The sequence below is a fragment of the Anoplopoma fimbria genome, chromosome 16 (assembly GCF_027596085.1).
Source record: "Anoplopoma fimbria isolate UVic2021 breed Golden Eagle Sablefish chromosome 16, Afim_UVic_2022, whole genome shotgun sequence".
NCBI classification, from domain to species: domain Eukaryota; kingdom Metazoa; phylum Chordata; class Actinopteri; order Perciformes; family Anoplopomatidae; genus Anoplopoma; species Anoplopoma fimbria.
In genome coordinates, this window is record NC_072464.1 from 9263951 (window position 1) to 9280934 (window position 16984).

General features: G+C 42.4%; 1 protein-coding gene across 1 annotated transcript; it reads right to left on the minus strand.

Annotated features, from left to right (window-relative positions):
- Positions 1-3704: 3704 nt before the first annotated feature.
- On the minus strand, positions 3705-12133 carry sox1a (SRY-box transcription factor 1a). The gene is made up of 2 exons (XM_054615097.1): positions 12091-12133; positions 3705-4806 (listed from the first exon to the last, which is right to left on the minus strand). Exon 2 carries the CDS (start codon positions 4800-4802, stop codon positions 3768-3770), a length of 1035 nt encoding a protein of 344 aa, XP_054471072.1. The 5' UTR covers positions 4803-4806; positions 12091-12133; the 3' UTR covers positions 3705-3767.
- Between the last annotated feature and the right edge of the window lie 4851 nt (positions 12134-16984).

Consider the following 16984-nt stretch of genomic DNA (forward strand, 5'->3'; position numbering starts at 1 on the left):
CACCTCTTGTCAAAAAGTTCCAGTGCAGCTGTTATTCCAACAACGGAGAAATCTGAAAAAAAAAAATAGGAAAATAAAAAAGGCGTTTGAATGCGGGACAAAGTTTGGAAAAATAAAGCAATTTCTCATAACTTTCAGGACATTTGTGCTGCGTTTCGGTGCATTAGGTCTGTGTGCCGGCATACAGCGCAGTAGCTGTGGGTAGATAGAGCAGCACTGCAGGATTAAGAGGCAGCAAGATTGTTAAACATGTCAACGTGTAATTGCACGATAAGGCCCTTCCGAGGAATTCATTGGCCCAGTTGCTTTCTCTATTCCGCGCTAATCTCAGCCGGCACATTCGCTCTGTGCAATCTGTCTCCATAATCTTCTGTGACAGAGCGACGAGAGCAGCCTGTTTGGTAATTTTTTTTTTTTTTTTAGAAACAGGGGGGGGAGAAGCGGAGAAAATATGCAGAGGCGTGATAAAGTGACGCTAATTATCCCCATTTAGGACAGGGAGTGCAAGGGATCGGGGCTTTACGAGCAGCCGAGTGTGCGCTGCTGCTGATGGCCTCCTAGCACGGGATATATCCTATCGGTGCTACAAGATAAGAGCACCGCGCTGAGGAGAGATTTATTGGCCGGTCAGCTGAACACACGCACACGCGCGCATGCACAGAATCACGAATACACACACACACACACACACACACACACACACACACACACACACACACGCACGCCGCTGCCTCATTGCCTTTACGCGTCGCACCCTACACTTACCCCTCTTCCACCTCAAGGTGTAATTTATTCGGGTTAAATTTGCCAGAACGCTCCTCTTTTAGCCGGCCGATGCGCCGTGACGCGCTCCGCCTCTCCGGGCTTTCACTGTTAATCCGCATCTCTTCACATCAACAGATAAGATAGAAACAGATGCAAAACGCACGAGGAGGCCGTCCCGCTGTAGCGAGGAGAGATGTCTCCATAGATTCGGCCTCTTTTGGGGTTTCGGAATTGAAAAAAACAAATTTCCAGATATTGTTCCTCTGATTTCTTTGAATAGATTAATGCTCAGCCAAAACCTTACACGCTTTACTATGAGGCCTAACAGGTTTAATTGACATACCATGCAAGTCTTCATCAGTGTGAAATAGGCCCTTAAACTATGTATTTGAGATTAATTGATTTTTTTTTTTTAAATGCCTAAATAGGCATAATTTCCCCTCATTTGCATGTGTATGGCTATTAGCCTATATCTACACATGAGACCTAAAGGCAATAAAAAAATATACATGTCAAACCCAGCTGCAATCTGTCAAAAAAATGACGTCATTTTTCACAACTCTAAAGAGATTAGCTATCTGAATGACATGATATCTGTCTTTTTTTAAAACATGTCTGATCCTCAATAAAGGTGCTTTTGTACAAAGGTACCAAAAAGTAATCTCAAATCAAACATCTACAACTTTGAAATTCTGATGAGTCATCAATAACCCCATTGTCACGAAAATGCCATGGCCAATGGGAAGTGAAAGTCCAGTGTGTGCAACAGCTGTGTCGTTTTCGTTGTGGACGTCGTTAGATGGACGCATCAATCTGGAATTGTTTCATGCTTTGTGCTGTGAGTGCAACCGAGTTTTACATATGGACTACAAGTTATTTTTCTTCCTGTACAATGACGGATGGTTGATTCCCACAAGTCTCTTGTAGTTTCATAAAACATGAATTTATTGTTCAAATTTTGTTCCGTTTGTGCCTCATGTAGTTTTCCCGGTTCCCTTTACTTTCCTGCCTCTCAGCTAAACTAAAAGATGATGGGTCTATGCAGTGAGGATAAAACCGTGGGTAAAATAACTGTTATTACAATTGTCACCTTTGCGCACCGTTCAATTTGATAGCAAGATTTAAAAAAAAAAAAAAAAAAGTTAAACATATGAAGACTTTTGTGATGTGGAAAATTTAAAATTTTCCCCCTGGGGGTCTCGTTGATCACCATGAAGCTATACATATATTAATTATCTATATCGTATTTCACTTAATGTATTTTTTCTCTCAAACAATTACATTTCTAAAGACAGATAAACATTTAAAAAAAATGTAATGTGTTGAAATAAAACCAGTTCATGGGAAAGTCACTGAAAATCCAATCCTTGTGTCATTATAGTGTTCATTTTATATATTACTCTTTTTTCATTTCTCTGCCCGATTCTTATGATTTACGTCAAGTGTTCAAAACAGAAGATGTGAAATTACAATCTAAATTTCTCTCAGTGCATCAGAAAGATATGAATCTATTTGAATGATTTTTTTTTTGTATTATATACAGTTTCGTTTTTTAAAAAGGCCTAACATAAATACATCAGTCAATATCAGAGCAAATGAGTTATATGGCCTTTTAATGTGTTGTTATATTAATTTAAAGAACATTTCGTTGATTATATTGTGATGTGATCTAATTAAAAAAATGGAAGTCTCACACAACTTTGCAATTCATTAGAAAAATAGAATTTTTTAAATTAATGAAACAAATGTTGCTGCTTAAATTTGTCATAGCTCGTAGGCAATTTGGTTTGTTGATAGCATAATTTAAGTAAAACCTCTTGTTCCCATTTATAAATGAAGACGTTTTGTGGCTAACACTAACAGGTGGTTCGTCGTATGAGGCCTTCACGTAATCAGATTTGTTTAGAAAATATAATTTAATATGTAACGAATCATTTTAATATGAAAGGAGACTGTGGGCCATCAACTTGGCCTTCCTTAAATATTCAGAACTTGAATATATTTTGGCCTTGCACTAAAAAAAAACGTTTCATAATCTATGAATATATTTCTCATTACTCATATTAAAGTGAGACATTATCATCCTACCAAGATGATGATGATGTTTCCTCGGAGGCCTACAGACTGTAGCTTTTACGCACAATTACGCACAAACAATTAGGCTATTTAAAAGCTCGTGGGATCATGTGGTGTCACAATTTAAACAGGTGGCTATTTTTTCTCGAGAGGAGGCTTGATCATATTCTTGTGTCCTAAAACGTGAAAACAATCCTGTAAGAACATTGTGGAAAATAATCAATCTAAGACCGTTGTCTTAAGAATCAAAGCAACATCTGGTGAAATTTATTCAATTCTTCTTCATTGCAATATCAGGGCTTTTCACTTGCAGAAAAGCACTTAAATTACAACAGCAGTTGCCCTTCATCCTTTGAAATATTAAAATTATTCACAATTTACAATAATTAGAGTGTTACAATAAAAAGAGATGGTTTCCAAGAATTAAGACACAGGCTTCTGCAAATGAACACAAATGTTTAAAGAATGTGATTTTCCCATATCTTTTAAAGCACTTTCTTAAGATTATGACACTTTATCTCATTTTCAATAACTTACAAGAACCCCCCAAAAATGATGAGACAATTAAACCAAATACCCCCCCCTCCCCCCATTGTGAACCTGGCATAACCCTCAACTAAGATTGTGAAGTAATGAACAAAAAGATGGTAGCACAATCACCAATATCTCAGCATCATATTCGTTATATAATTCCACTGGTGGCTATTCCAAAAAAAAAAAAAAAAAAAAAAAAAAAAAAAAAAAAAAAAAAAAAAAAAAAAAAAAAAAAAAAAGCCGAGATGAATTTATCTATTTACCCTTCATTTACAATATCATAAACATTCTGTACAAAATGCAGGTAGTTTTTTTTCGGGACCGGGGTTATTTAGAAAAGAGGTAAATATTTGGTTATGTGTTCGTGTTGCAGTTTTCAATTATTCTGTGAGTTAAATGTGTGTGAGAGGGACCGTCCCGTTCACTCCAGCCGTGGCGCTCTGGTAGTGCTGCGGCAGGGCATGGAGTCTACTTTGCATTGACGGGTCCCCCGGCTCTCCGGTCGGTAAATACATGCTTATCATCTCTCTCAAGTCTCCGGGGCACGGACCCCGTGAGTGTGTGCTGCTGACGGGAGGGCTTACACTCGGCTCCGACTTCACCAGCGACCCTAACGTCCCCATGGCGGCTGAGGAGGAGACGCCGGAGCCCTGGTGCTGCGTGTAGGTGATCCCACCGTAGCCGGACGGGGAAGCGTTCATGTAGCCCTGAGAGTTCGAGATGGGGCTGTACTGCAGCGCCGTCATGTCGTAGCGGTGCATGGGCTGGGGGTTGTGTGAGTGGTGGTGGTGTGAGTGGTGGTGGTGGTGCGCTCCGCTGCCCGGGTGCTGGCTGTAGGCGAGCTGCGCCTCCTGCATCATGGCTGCGGCCGCCGCGGCAGCTGCCACCTGCCCCGAGTACGCGCCGTTCGCCCAGCCGTTCATGTGCGCGTAGCCGGAGCCGGCGGAGCCTCCGTGACCCCCGGGGCTCTCCAGCCTCTGCCCGACCCCGGAGGAACTCATCCCGACTCCTAAGCCCACTCCGCCGCCCCCACCGGGCCCAGAAAGCAGTCCGCCGGCGAGGGAATATTTGTCCTTTTTCAGCAGCGTCTTGGTCTTCCGTCTGGGCCGATACTTGTAATCCGGATGCTCCTTCATGTGCATGGCTCTCAGCCGTTTCGCCTCGTCGATGAAAGGTCGCTTCTCAGCCTCGGACATCACTTTCCACTCGGCGCCGAGCCGCTTGCTGATCTCAGAGTTGTGCATCTTGGGGTTCTCTTGTGCCATCTTCCTCCGCTGCCCACGGGACCACACCATGAACGCGTTCATCGGCCTCTTCACGCGCTCCTGGTTCGCTTTGGACCCGCTGTTCGGCCCCGTTTGCCCCGTGGTCGTGTTCGTTTGGGGGCCGGGGGAATGCAGGTCAGTTTCCATCATCATGCTATACATTCACCTGCTTTTAAAGTTCGCCACCAACAGAGGAGAAAACAAAAAGTAGAGTTTTCAAGATAGGCGCGCACGAGTTCGGGTGCGCGCAGGTTGACTTATACAGGATGATAGTCTAACCCCCCAGAATGACTCAAATACGAGACCAAAAAAATAATCCGAAAAGGGATATAAAATGTTCTCCAACCAGTGTTTCTCGCTGTCTTCGCCTGGGCTGGTTCACATCCACTGTGACAGAATGCGCATTTGAGCCACTTTCCCTGTCGGAGTTAAGAAGTTGGTTAAAGCGGCGGCCATGTGATGCGCACTGACAGCGGTTAAATGAGCCACGAGCGGCCAATGGGGCTCTAACAGCAGAGTGATTTGCATGGCGTTTGGTCAGGTGACTAGGGGACCATAGAGGAAGAACACACCGGAGGAGGAGGAGGAGAAGGAGGGGAAGGAGGAGGCAGAAAGGAGGGCCAATCCCACAAATAGCACAAGGCATTTGAAATTTCCAAACACGCTCTCAGAGACATCAGCTAAACAAAAATAACTAAGATTTGTTAGCAGGGATGAAGCGGGGTGCAGTCTCTGAGCAACATGAGTCAAACATCTCAATATGTTTTAAAGAACAGCTATGGTTCCAATAGACATAAATACAGGCACCGTGTGCAGAAGCTTTTACATTCACAGGCTTCACCAAAAGTTTGGGTAAAAATCGGTTTATTCTCCACTTATTTCCCTTATTTGTGCTTGAACTTCAGAACATTTCCTCTCATCTCTAAGGGCTGTTCTCAAATCTATCGTGCGTCCCAGCAGCCTGGGCCCAATTCTATTTGTATGCACTATAATTACACTACAGTCTACCCAAACCAATTCAATATCAGGCCAATTGATGCTCAACCGGAGCTTCGAAATCCAATTTTTTTTTTCCAGAGTGTGTAATTAAGGTATATGTAGTAATAGCAGGTGTAAGAGGGAGACATGACACACACACTCCATGCAGAGGATGCCGTGAGAGAGACTTGGTGAAACACCGGTGGTCTCAGAGGAGAAGCCCCTGAGGATGGATAGCCGTGTAACGACGTGAAAGTACCGGGGCAACGCGTCGTGATCGCCGTCTGCTGGCGGTGGTGAATGGATCCACACTGAGCCTGTGCCTGCAGCTAAAGATGGAGAAAAAAAAAAAAAAAAAAAAAAAAGAGACCACATGTAAACTACTCCGCTGTTGTCATTTTTCAGCGGACTTTTTTTTTTTTTTTTTTTTTTTTTTTTTTTTACACGATACACTTTAAGTCCCTCATTGAACACACGGGAGCCCGCTCGGAGGGCGCGAGAGGCAGCCGATGTATGTGTGTGTTCGAGCGCGCGCATATATAATCCAGATTTCACAGCTGACCTCCCCTGAAAAGCCCAATCAACCCCTAATTGAAAGGGAAAACGAAATACCACTTCCCGCGGCGAGACTAACGATTTAATCATTCTATCGTCCTTTGCTGTGTTTTTTTTTTTTATTATTTTAATTGGAGCTTAGCTTGATGTGGCCTCTCTGTTTAGGGCCACGAGGGAGCGGGATCACTCGGACAGATCCACGCGTCTTTGGTAATGGGGTTAACGGGGATATCACAATGGTCAATACACGTTTCCAGTGGTTTAGGCCACGTGGGTTATGGGAGCGAGGAAGATGACAATGTAATGACACCTGGAGAGCTACAGGGAGGTGAGGCCAGTGAAGCTGTCACACCACCAAACAAATAAACAAACTAAAATAAAGAAAAACAATTACGGCACACTGGCTCTCTTATAATAAAGAAATGGAAAGACCACTGACGGCTTAAAGTGGCCTCATTATTAATACAAAAACGTATCACATTAAAAATGCATAAAAGGTATGTAGCCCTAATGCTAAATTGAAAATGAAGGAGTGGTATTTTATTGGCCAAACCAGATAAGTCCAGTAATACAAGCAAATATAAATTGGATTCTGGCCAATTTGCTATTGCAAAATTGAACAAAATACATCTTCAGACTTGTTTTAATGCATTGAGCCATTTATCTTAATATCTGTCTAGATTATTTCAAGCAGACGACGCAAGCACCCTCAATGGTATTGTTAAAGAAACACACGATTAATTAAAAATATATTAAAAACAGCTTTTTGTCATGGTTTTGGATTAAAGTATCGATCGAGAAAAAAAAAAAAGAAATCATGAAATGATCATTATTATAATTATAATTATTATGTGTATCTCTCATTGTGGAGTGGGTTTTGGGATTGTAGAGGATTAGCCTTCACAATGACGCGGGGACACCGGTGGCCCTGTTTACACTCTCTGTCTTCCCCCATCAGTTACTCCTCTTTTAACAAACCTCTTTTCAAACCTCCTCGCTCCTTTGTGTGCGGCCTCCGCAACAGGATGTGCGAGCTGCGATGAGGGTGTACGGCAGGGGCCAAGGGTCAAAGCAGTTATCACCCCCCACCACCACCACCACCACCACCATCCCCAGCCTTCTAAATGAATAAATAAATAAATAAATAAATAAGAGACGAACTGGGGAATAAATACAACTCAGGTCTCACAAATGATGCACAGCGTCCAGTGGGTGTTTGTGCCTTTTATTCTCAGCAAACTCTCAAACACTAAAAAAAAAAAAAAGAATAAAAAAAGAGACCGAAAATACTCTGGTTACCCCCTTTAATCTTCAACATTTCCTACAACAGTTAACCTATTAACCAGAAAAAACAATGTCCAATGTGTGTGTGTGTGTGTGTGTGTGTGTGTGTGTGTGTGTGTGTGTGTGTGTGTGTGTGTGTGTGTGTGTGTGTGTGTGTGCACAGCCCAGTGCACACGCCAGCGCGCGGGAAACAGGTTGATTTGGGGTTTTTTTTCTGGGTGGGGAATAGTTGTGATCATGCAGCAATTGTTTTAGAGACTTCAATCTACACCTCTTATATCCGAACCATCTGACAACCAGCCCCCACCACTCCCACCCGCTTTCTGAAAAGTAAAAAAAACCCCCCAAAAAACAACCTTGTAACCTTCATCTCGACAGGCATCGAGCCGCTTTAAAACAATGCACGTTTGATTAAACTTCCATATTTTTACAGCATGCATCAGGTTAATCCGGACAGACATTACAACTCACTCCCGAACCTGATCGGGAGCCGGTAATGTCACCTCGGAAGATCAAACCCGAGTCTGCCGGAGAGCAACTGGTACCCGGTGAGGTTCAGAGCCGCGAGCTCTGTGCAGCCTCGCGCGTCTCACTTGTCCCAAAAAATAAAACGACAGCCTGCAGCGAGACACGCGCATCATCTTTACTGAACTGACCACAGCAGAGCGCAGACGGTTCCGCAAATAAAGCTTTATAATATTACAAATATATATATTTCAGTATGCGCAACCACAGATCAGAAAGCGTTCAAGTTCACTTCAACCTTGTGATTTTTAAAAAAAAACAAACACATTTATTCCACTTCACATTTTTGACAAAAACAGCTTTCACTCACAACAGATCCACTAGTAATGGATCTACAGGATAAATACTACAAATGCGTAACTGTCATATGCAAACTTACGCATGTTCCCCTCGCTCCCTCACACTGCAGACCAAGTGGGCAGATTTCTCCCTCCATACTCCTAAAGCCGTCCTAAACCCTCCAAAGCTTCATGTAAGACCGCTACTCCCACTACAATCTGGCCGCTCGAGTGCCAAGGCCATCCGTGCCCGGTGCCCAAACCCACCACTCAACACACACTGAGGAGCAGAGACAAGAAGAAATGACATTTATTATACACTCCAAAAAAGACAATTCCAAGTTATTGTTTCTCTCTGCGAAAAGGGGCTTGCTTCTAACACAATGAAGCGGCTTTTGTGTTGCACAGAACAATACAAAACAAGTATTCTAATAAATAGCCACTCTTTTTTTTTTTTTTTTTTTTGGCTCTCCAGGATGAATGGGGCTGGAGCGGCGGGGTTCTTAGAGGCAGCTGTGCCGCATTCGGGGAGGAGGGGCGAGGACTTGGGGAGGAGCCCCCGCACCCCCTTCGCATCCTCCTGGATACTGACTCCCATTACTGATCCTGGAGCAGAGTAGGATGCAAGCAATGGGGGGGGGGGGGGGGGTATTGACTTTTTGAGGCTGTTTTTTTACTCGGGACATACACTGTGTCCAACAACGTGATCCTCAAATCCTCAAATATTGCTCCATACTGTGAAGCCCACAGTATCCAATTAGATTTGTGTTATATGAACCTGCACAGCTTGCAAGCATGTGGCTTTGACAGCTTCTAGGTGGGGAAACACACACACACACACACACACACACACACACACACACACACACACACACACACACACACACACACACACACACACACACACACACACACACAAACGCAGGAACCATTTTTATAAGTCATAAGGGTTGTTAGGGAATTTTGTGGATACGTTATGTTTTTCATAACCCACACACACCCACGCGTGCCCACACACACAAACGACACAGCTGAGCTGATGTATGAGATATTATTTCCAACATTCCCTTGAAAAATCTCAAATTTCAAAGCAAGAATACGTCTGGCATTAAATGTCAGGATAACTAATGTTTATTGTTATTATTTCTAGAGATGCACTCAATAAGCCGATGGTGGTTAACCAACCTTTTCATATACTTTCTTCCCAGTGGAACAATCCCGTCGCTGCAGATTAAAACAACTTCTACGTTCTGTCATTTTAACTGATTCACCAGAGATTACTCTGTCACTTTGTGAGAGCTACTGCATCATATAAGAACTACACATAAACCATGCAAGCAGGAGATTGACACAAAGTGGTAAAGCTAAGTAAAAGGCAACATTGAAAACTATTAAGAGGGAAAAAAAACAAGAAAGACAGCGAGAGTGGGAGAGTGAGAGAGAGAGAGAGAGAGAGAGAGGGAGAGATCAGGTGAGGTTCAGGCCAAAAAGCGTTGAGGGAAGAGTGAGCCAATCGGCTAATAGCAGAGGTCTTAGCTCAGTTCATATGGTCTCTCTCGAACACAAACCTCCATAACATGACACTAAAAAACCTAAAGACCTCAAAAACAGCGAGAGGTAACAACGTACACATCATGAAAAGTTAAGGGATTGATATGTATCTAGAATTTGTATCTTATTTCCTTTTAAATTCCCTCTTAAACCATAACTTTAGATGTTTGCAGGGATGATTTAATATAGAAAATGTAGCTACACAAATAGATAAAGCAGGTAATCCGCTATGTTTATATACGCCTATTTCCACCATTTGAACAAAACAGAAAAGAACAGAAGAAGACTTTATTGTCCACTAAAGTGGAAAATGTATCTCACCAGAACAAGAGAGCAGCCTAAGGAGTTGAAGAAAGTGAAGGTAAAATGACACAATCTGTAAAAACACAATATAAATGGGATCCAGTGTTGAGAATATTTAGAGTTGGTAATGGCTAAAACTGGGTTCACATATTTTCTAGTAAGTGGTGTAAAGCATTGTGTCCGTATTTAGAGCAGGATGGTTACCCCAAAAAGACAAACTGAAAGTGTGATTTTTGGACAGAGACATCATGCCATTAAAATTCTGTGCACCCTTGTGTACAAGCAATTTGTTCTTTTGTTGCTCCATGTGCTCTATTTTCATCTTCTTCTCTTGGTTAAATTGTAAGAGAAGAGCATATAAGGGCTTGATGGAGTGGTGAGTCAGAGACAGGATGACATGATCAAGTGAGAAAAAGAGTAAGAAAAAAAGAGAGGACAGGGAAAGAGGGAGGGAGAGAGAGAGAGAGAGAGAGAGAGAGACCAGGGAGGCCAATGTCAATCCCACGGCAAACAGCAGTGGATAATCATGGGCTTTAGGAAAACACTGTGTCCATAATGCTATTACCCAGGATTACCTACTCCAGCAGAGAAGGCGAGACTCTCTTCACAATGTGCCCCAGACCTTTCAGATAATCATCTTATCACAGATGACAAACCCAGAAGAAACATCCCATTATTCAAGAAGCGGGGGGAAAAAAAATCTACAGCATGTTTGGATGAAGACATATTGTAAGGCCAAATTATTCGAGTGGAAAAATATCAGATTTTGAAATTAGCACGCCAGTCGCTTCCACACTCTCTCTACTCTCTATCTCTCCCCCTTTTCATTCTCTCACTGTCTATTTCTCCCAGGGCGCTTTCTCCTTTTCCCGCAGGGCAATTAGAGAGAAGATTTTATGCACTGCTCAGCTTATCAATTAGCCATAACACCTTCCCCTCTGATTGGTCTGTAATGAACGTAATGGTTTTAACAGTCAGGAGTTGCAACTCTTAGAGGTGCTGTGCTAATGGTGTCGCCACGGCGATGGAGTCACAGTAACAGCTCTGCAGAAAAGCAGGAAGGAGGAGGGAGGGGAGGGGGTAAGTCAGCTCACCCTAACACATCTCTAATTAGAGCTCACAGTCAGTCATTACTCATGTAATAGGGTGTAACACTAATGGCTATCAGGCAAGCCCCCACAAACAACAGAGGGGGGTTCTTGTAAGGTGAGAGGAGCAGAACATTTATGTAGGAAGAAAAAAAAAAAAAAATCGGGAGATTATGGTGGGGAGACAAGGTGAAATGGAAAGTTGGGGGTGTGGAGGGAAGGAGGGTCAAGGAGTGAGGGGAGTGATTATGGGTAAGAGCGCCTAGCAGCAGAGTTTTTAAGAACAGTCAGACAAGGTCAAGGCCCATTAATGGAGAATCTTTCTTTGGTGATGACGAAATGCGTCGTGTTGGACATTGTCTATGTAAAGACATTGACAAGACAAAAAATGGATAACAATGAAGGGGGTAAGAGCAGCCGGGTGGTTCAGGGGAGGCAGAAGACAGAAAGAGAGCCGGAGTGATTGTGAAGGAGGACGACCGTGAGGCCTAGTTAACCACTTTGGCCCTTAGACCTCGTTAGCGAGGATGCACTCTGCAGCCCATTCAGCCCGTGTGGTGATGCATGTTTTTGCACTTTTCGGCACTAAATTGCAGCGGCTTTAGCAAAACAGAGTGACGGAGGTAAAAGCTAAGGAGGGTGGATGACAGCAAACCAATATAGGGAGAAATGAGAGGTGGGAGTCTTGAAAAGAGAGAATGAGTCCTCACTGGACTGGCCTCTGTCTCAGGTGAAGAACTAAAGTCTGAGTGCTAAATTAGAAATCAGAGCATATCTAGCGGCTCCACATGGCTCTCAACATGGCAATGGCTGAGTCGGCAGCTCGCAGCTAACAGTGCTAAAAGCGCAAACAATAGCAACAGTGCTGACAGAGCTAACAGTGTTTACCTGAGGGTGAATAGGTCAGGACGGGGTCAGGAGTGGAGGTCAGGAGCTAGCCATGGGGCACGCTCACATGCACTTAAATGCACTATAAGGCACGAGCTGTGTAAACAAAGCACAGAGAAGCTCAGGTTACAACACATGCAGAGGGAGAGTGCTCAGGTAGACACTACTGTAATATATATTTACATAGCAAATAGTTGATTGAAGCTAATGTTTGGAATATCATATAGAGAACCTCCGATGCTCCTGTATGGGAAGAGGCCAATAGTGTAAACAGCATCATTGCTAATGGATGTGTAAACTGGTGCATTGGTTTTCACACCAATAAGAATAAGAATAAGAATTTTTGCAGACTGTGCGTAATCTCAGCACAAGGTCCATTTAGTAGCTGCCTTGGAGCTTTTAATCTTATCACATGTTCTTCACCTGCAGAGAGCTTTTGCTCAATTGTCATGGAAGTGTAGATGCTCACAACTATTCTTTTTTTCAGAGCCGTTTCTGGGATGTCTCACCCATGTTGTCTTTTAAGTCAGCAAGGATCAGAGTTCAGGATGAGATGTCAGAGTCAAGCACTACTTTGGGTTTAACTATTATTTACAATTGTATACAAAATCACACAGTTTATTCTCTTAAAGGTCTTGACCAAAGCAGAATAGGAGTTTCTGGCACAGCTTTACCAACTTTTTAAAAGGTTTTCAGAGAAGGGCAAAAGTCTGAAGAGGTTATAACAAGCAACATGTTTTGTATAAAGAACGATTTAATAGATTGACCGTGTTTGATCTTGTTACATTCATCAGGGTCATTTGACAACACATTACAAAGAACATTCAAATAAAATAGGAACAAAAGAAATTCTTAAATTTAAAAAAAGAAAATTATATATATATATAATTAATAATTGTAAAATGTATCTCTCACACACATATACACATATGAATATCACCCACACAGTGTGTGTGATGGGTTGTCTTTTATATCTTGGCCACATCATGAAGTAGTTCTTTATACTACAACTGTGCTTGAGTTTTGACCTTCAAAGGTCATGATCAAAAACTTAATTAAAAGCAGTTCTGTTTGAATGTGAGTGAGCTCGATGCAAAGCAGTGTTCCTATACAGCTAAAACTATTTTGGTAAAAAAAAAAAAAAAAAAAAGTGGCATCGACATCTCCTGAAAATCCCTACAGACAAAAAGCGCTGCATTCAAGCGCAGGCGGTGCGACGATCTGGAATCAGTTGGTGAGGTCTACATGGGAGCAGGCTATCTATTGTAAACTGATATCTGGACACGGGTAAACTTGACCGGCAGACAGCTGCTTCTTACTGTTTGTTTTTAATATATGAACACTGTTGGGAAATGAAAAGTACTGTATCAATACATAAATAGAATGTATATACTACAGATGACAATTAAAAAATATATATATATCACTTGACCTCTGTGTTTGGTTAAATATGGAAGGTAATTTGTTGTGAAAATTTGACTTGACAAATTACAGACATGGCAGATTTACATGGGATTAAGATCACGGACGACCGCCGCAATTATTACAAATTAGCAGAGGTCCCCAGGTAATAGTCATCCCGTGCGAGTAGGGCATACATCACCTCTTGTCTTAATTTGTCCTGCTGATAAGATTTTTCCTGCAGGTTACCACGCATTAAAGAAAAGTAGGTTTATTGTGAACCACCTAAATGTTCTGCCCATGCAATTACCTCAGTGTAGCTACTTACAGAAATTGAATTTACATTGTACATGTAAATAAAGGGCAAAGGTCGAATACTGTACATCTTGAATCTACACAAAACTTTGAGCATGCTGGGCAAGTTGTGTGTCAAACACTAAATGCCAAAACGTATGCATTTATTCTCCCATGATATTCAGAGAAGGATTTAGTTCCTAGTTTGCTACTATTCCACCAAGGATACAGAGTTGAACCTTGGAGGAAGATTGTACGCTGTAACCTATTGTGTAGCTTTACTAACCACAATGGCAGCAGCTTGGCCTTTCAGGGAGCTGCAAGACTTCAGGGGGGGGCTCTATATTCCTAAACTCAGCCTTGAAAGTGGGTTTGAGTATGTGTGTGTCTGTATGTGTGTGTGTATCTGAGACTTACGGGGGGGCTCCTCAGTTGCCTAACTATAGTCCCTCACCCAGAATTTGAAATAAGGTCATCGTCCCCGGGAGGCCCCAAGTCAAAGCGTCCCTTCTTCACCTGCCCTTTCACTCTCCTCATCGCCTCCTTTTCTTAATTTAACTCTTCACCTGGGTCCAACAATTCCTTCTTTCCTTTTGTACCTCATCTTTCCCTTCGTTTCTCCTTTGTTTAACCTGTAATGGCGTATATGTCCAGTTTGTTTCACAGATCAACACTTCGCAAGGGAGCCTGAACAGCAAAGAAGGAACATCACAATGACTCAGCCTCTTCAGTTGTGCTTCTATTAAATATTGTCCTTTACCTGAACAGTTGGAGCTGTTTTTTGTTTTGGCATCTATAAAAAAAGCTTCCAGTAATGCTGTTGGCCCTTAAAGCTGTAATTTGATTGGAGAAATTAATTTTATGGATTAGCTAAACAATAAAAACAGAAATGGCATCATTAGAAGATAAGGCAGGTAATATGTGTGTTATAGCTTGTGTGTGTGTGTGTGTGTGTGTGTGTGTGTGTGTGTGTGTGTGTGTGTGTGTGTGTGTGTGTGTGTGTGTGTGTGTGTGTGTGTGTGTGCGCGTGTGTCTGCAGCAGCACAGATGCATATCCAATAGGACGCAGAGCGAGCAGGACAATAACAGGCGATTCTTATGCTAATCAAGGAGGCCATTAATGTTTACATTCAAAATCAGGCCTTCCAAAGAAATACATTCACTCCCTGCTAAACTGGGATAATTAGTTCCCTCTTAAGCCCATATTCCATTAACTCAGGTGAATCCATCCGAGTTTCATCAAATTTCTGCTTCATTTTGCATGATAATGCAATTTAAAAGCAAATGACATATTCAGACTACTCAGGAAGGGAGAGCACCTATAAGGAAATAATATATGTGTAAAAGGCTTTTTGTCCCATTTTACATATATCTGTAAATATTTAAAAGTGATTCCCATAATTCAGCATGACTGATTTATGCATAAATTAAACTGTAAACAGCTTATTGGAGATTAGCGTATTAAATGCTCCTTGCTGGTTTTCTGCACACTTTGTATCTATGACACCTTATGTTACAAGATGACCATGACAATAAGGTTGACAATATGTGAATTTCCTCATTTGAAGGGGCATAAATCTAAAGAGAAAGAATCAGCAGTGAAATAACAGACAACCTTTAGCTTCAATTAAACAACGTTCTCGTGTTTTGGTGTTTTCACTTGAATAGGAAGGAAGGAAAAGTGGATGTTAAGGTCTATTGATCCACATACATGTACGTGCGGGCAACTGCATGCACACATAAAGCTAAGCAATGGACATCTGGGCCTTTTTTCCCTGGGAATAGTTCAGCAGCATTCAGAATTCAGAGCCCTCCAACTTTGCCGTACCAAAACACAAAAGCCCAAACAGGAAACTTGGCTTGGGCAAGCCAGTTTTCCCATGGTGTGTGTGTGAGTGTGTGTGTGGTGTGTGTGTGTGTGTGTGTGTGTGTGTGTGTGTGTGTGTGTGTGTGTGTGTGTGTGTGTATGTGTGTGAGTGATTGCTAGCAAGACTGTGTATTGTGTGCATGTGTGTCAGAGAGTGTAATTTCACTTTACAAAAAACCTCAAAATGACCAAAATGCACCTAATTTTCCACTATCATATTTTACTCTTTATGCAGTATCTATGTTTTCATATATCCCTTTATAAAACAGACCTTTACTGTGCTGAAAACACTTATGATTTAGGTAGGTAGCTTCACACGTCTCTCTCTCACCAACACACACACACACACACACACACACACACACACACACACACACACACACACACACACACACACACACACACACACACACACACACACACACACACACACACACACACACACAGTGTAATGGATAGGAGCTGGCTGAGGGCGTCTGTCAGGGGCGACTGTTCTAATCAGAGCAGTGGGGAGAGAGATAAAGGAGAAAATAATGAGTGTGGCATCAGGCCTTTCATAGCGCAACAAAAGGCCACGGGATCAGATAGACAGACACAATGTGGAGAGGAGAGGAAGAGAGGGAGAGAGAAGAGAGAGAGAGAGGGAGGGATGGGAGGAGGCAGAGCTGGGAGAGAGAGAGAGAGAAAGATGGAACGGGTTTGCTAATAAGCCTTCTTGCACTGTAAGTGATGTAGGCAACAGTAGGCAACATTATGAAATGCAAGCTTATGTCTGGCTTCACTCGAAGGATGCCATCGAGTGGGGAGGACGGAAGTTTCTATGACAACATCAATCATTTTAGCACTGAGTAGTCCTTCAGAAACCCACTATAAATGCATCTCTCCGACACATCCTTCCATTTTCTGTCTCAAAATACTTAGTCGGCCTCGTGCCCCCTTTCTTCCTGCTGATTAGTGCTGCTTCATTTACCGTGTGTGATAATTTCCAGTCATCCTTTTATTATTAATGCTTAATTTACCCAGATTACACTCCTTTTGATTATTAATGCCTAATTTAGCTGGATGAATCCAATCATTAGATGGTGCCCAAACTGAAAGCAAACCTCAGTGGTCTTTGCAATGTACCGATACAGCCTCCTCTACAGATAATGATACTGTACAGAGGAGCCAGCGGGCCCGTGGGTGTTAAGTCGGTGCCCACGTTTTTACCCAAACTCCCATCAAACTTTAAAGAGAAAAGAAATACTAATTAGAAACTGCAAGCTAGGAGAAAAGAGCAGGCAGACTCAGAACAGAAAATCCTATTCAGAGACTTAATGAGCTTGTCGAAGC

What these genes read in the sequence shown, in the direction of transcription:
- sox1a (XM_054615097.1), bottom strand. Translation starts at nt 4,802, where the DNA reads ATGTATAGCATGATGATGGAAACTGACCTGCATTCCCCCGGCCCCCAA.